Source organism: Octopus bimaculoides, chromosome 30 (genome assembly GCF_001194135.2).
Source record: "Octopus bimaculoides isolate UCB-OBI-ISO-001 chromosome 30, ASM119413v2, whole genome shotgun sequence".
NCBI lineage: Eukaryota > Metazoa > Mollusca > Cephalopoda > Octopoda > Octopodidae > Octopus > Octopus bimaculoides.
The window spans coordinates 4,117,844-4,118,866 of record NC_069010.1 but is presented as its reverse complement, the minus strand read 5'-3'; the positions used below and the strand labels follow the sequence as shown (position 1 = coordinate 4,118,866).

Sequence of the window (1,023 nt, the reverse complement as noted above, 5' to 3'; positions counted from 1 at the left end):
GGACATGGGATTGCAATTAGAAAGTTAATTTCAGAGGGATAAGTCCAGCAGTCGCCCATGCATTCCAGCCTCCCCCTCTCCACACCACCGATGTTATCTAAGAGGAAAGCAAAGGGGCCGATACAGCTTAGCACCAGTGACATCACAACTCATTTCTACAGCTGAGTGAACAGGAGCAACGTGAAATAAAGTGTCTTGCTCAAGAGCACAGCACACAGCCTGGTTTAGGAATCGAACTCACTACCTCATGATTGTGAGCCGAACACTCTGACCACTGAGCCATGTGCCTTCACTAATAGTCCTATAATATTTGGGGGGGAAAATACCTGGCATGGAAACAAAGGATAGGTTGGTGACAGGGAGGGTGTCCCACCATAGAAAATCTGCTTTAACGAATTCCATTAACCCTGGGTAAGCATGGAAAAGCAGATGAGGATGGGGACAATGATGTAAGGGCAGTGAAATCCACCCTGATCCTGCTAGGGTACAACGAACTTGAGGGCATGGCCCTATCACTGAGAAATGTTCTGTCTCCCTAGCTGAATCTCCCACAGTCTCCCTTGATGCTTCTCAGCACTGTTAATTCTGTAAGGCATGTGTGGAGGGGGTTACAAGGGAGGGAGAGCTTACTTACTTGTAGAGGGGAATAATAATAAGTGGGCTGATCCAATAGAACTGCATGTCATTGGCCAAGTACCAGCTCCAGCCCATACACTGCAACATAATAATAATAATAATAATAATAATAATAATTCCTATCATAGTAGGTGCCTTAGGTATAATAAAAAAATATTCAGACAAATACATAACAAAAACACCAGGACTTACAAATATATATAACATACAGAAAATTGCACTACTGGGCACTGCACACATCCTACGCAAAACACTTTCAATACAGTAACCATAAGAGCATCACAGCAAACCACAGCACATACCCAAGGCGCACAGAGCTGCGCTCGGTAGTGAAGTGAAAGCACGTTATTAAAATAAAACTACTGAACAATAATAATAATAATAAAA

The 1,023-nt window shown here is 42.9% G+C and overlaps 1 protein-coding gene across 1 annotated transcript in view; it reads right to left on the bottom strand.

Annotated features, from left to right (window-relative positions):
* LOC106882704 (nose resistant to fluoxetine protein 6) overlaps positions 1 to 1,023 on the bottom strand; it is an 11,439-nt gene that overhangs the window by 4,185 nt on the left and 6,231 nt on the right. The window contains exon 4 of the mRNA XM_014933468.2: positions 635 to 714. Coding sequence (XP_014788954.2) covers positions 635 to 714 — 80 coding nt within the window. The remainder of the gene's footprint in view (positions 1 to 634; positions 715 to 1,023) is intronic.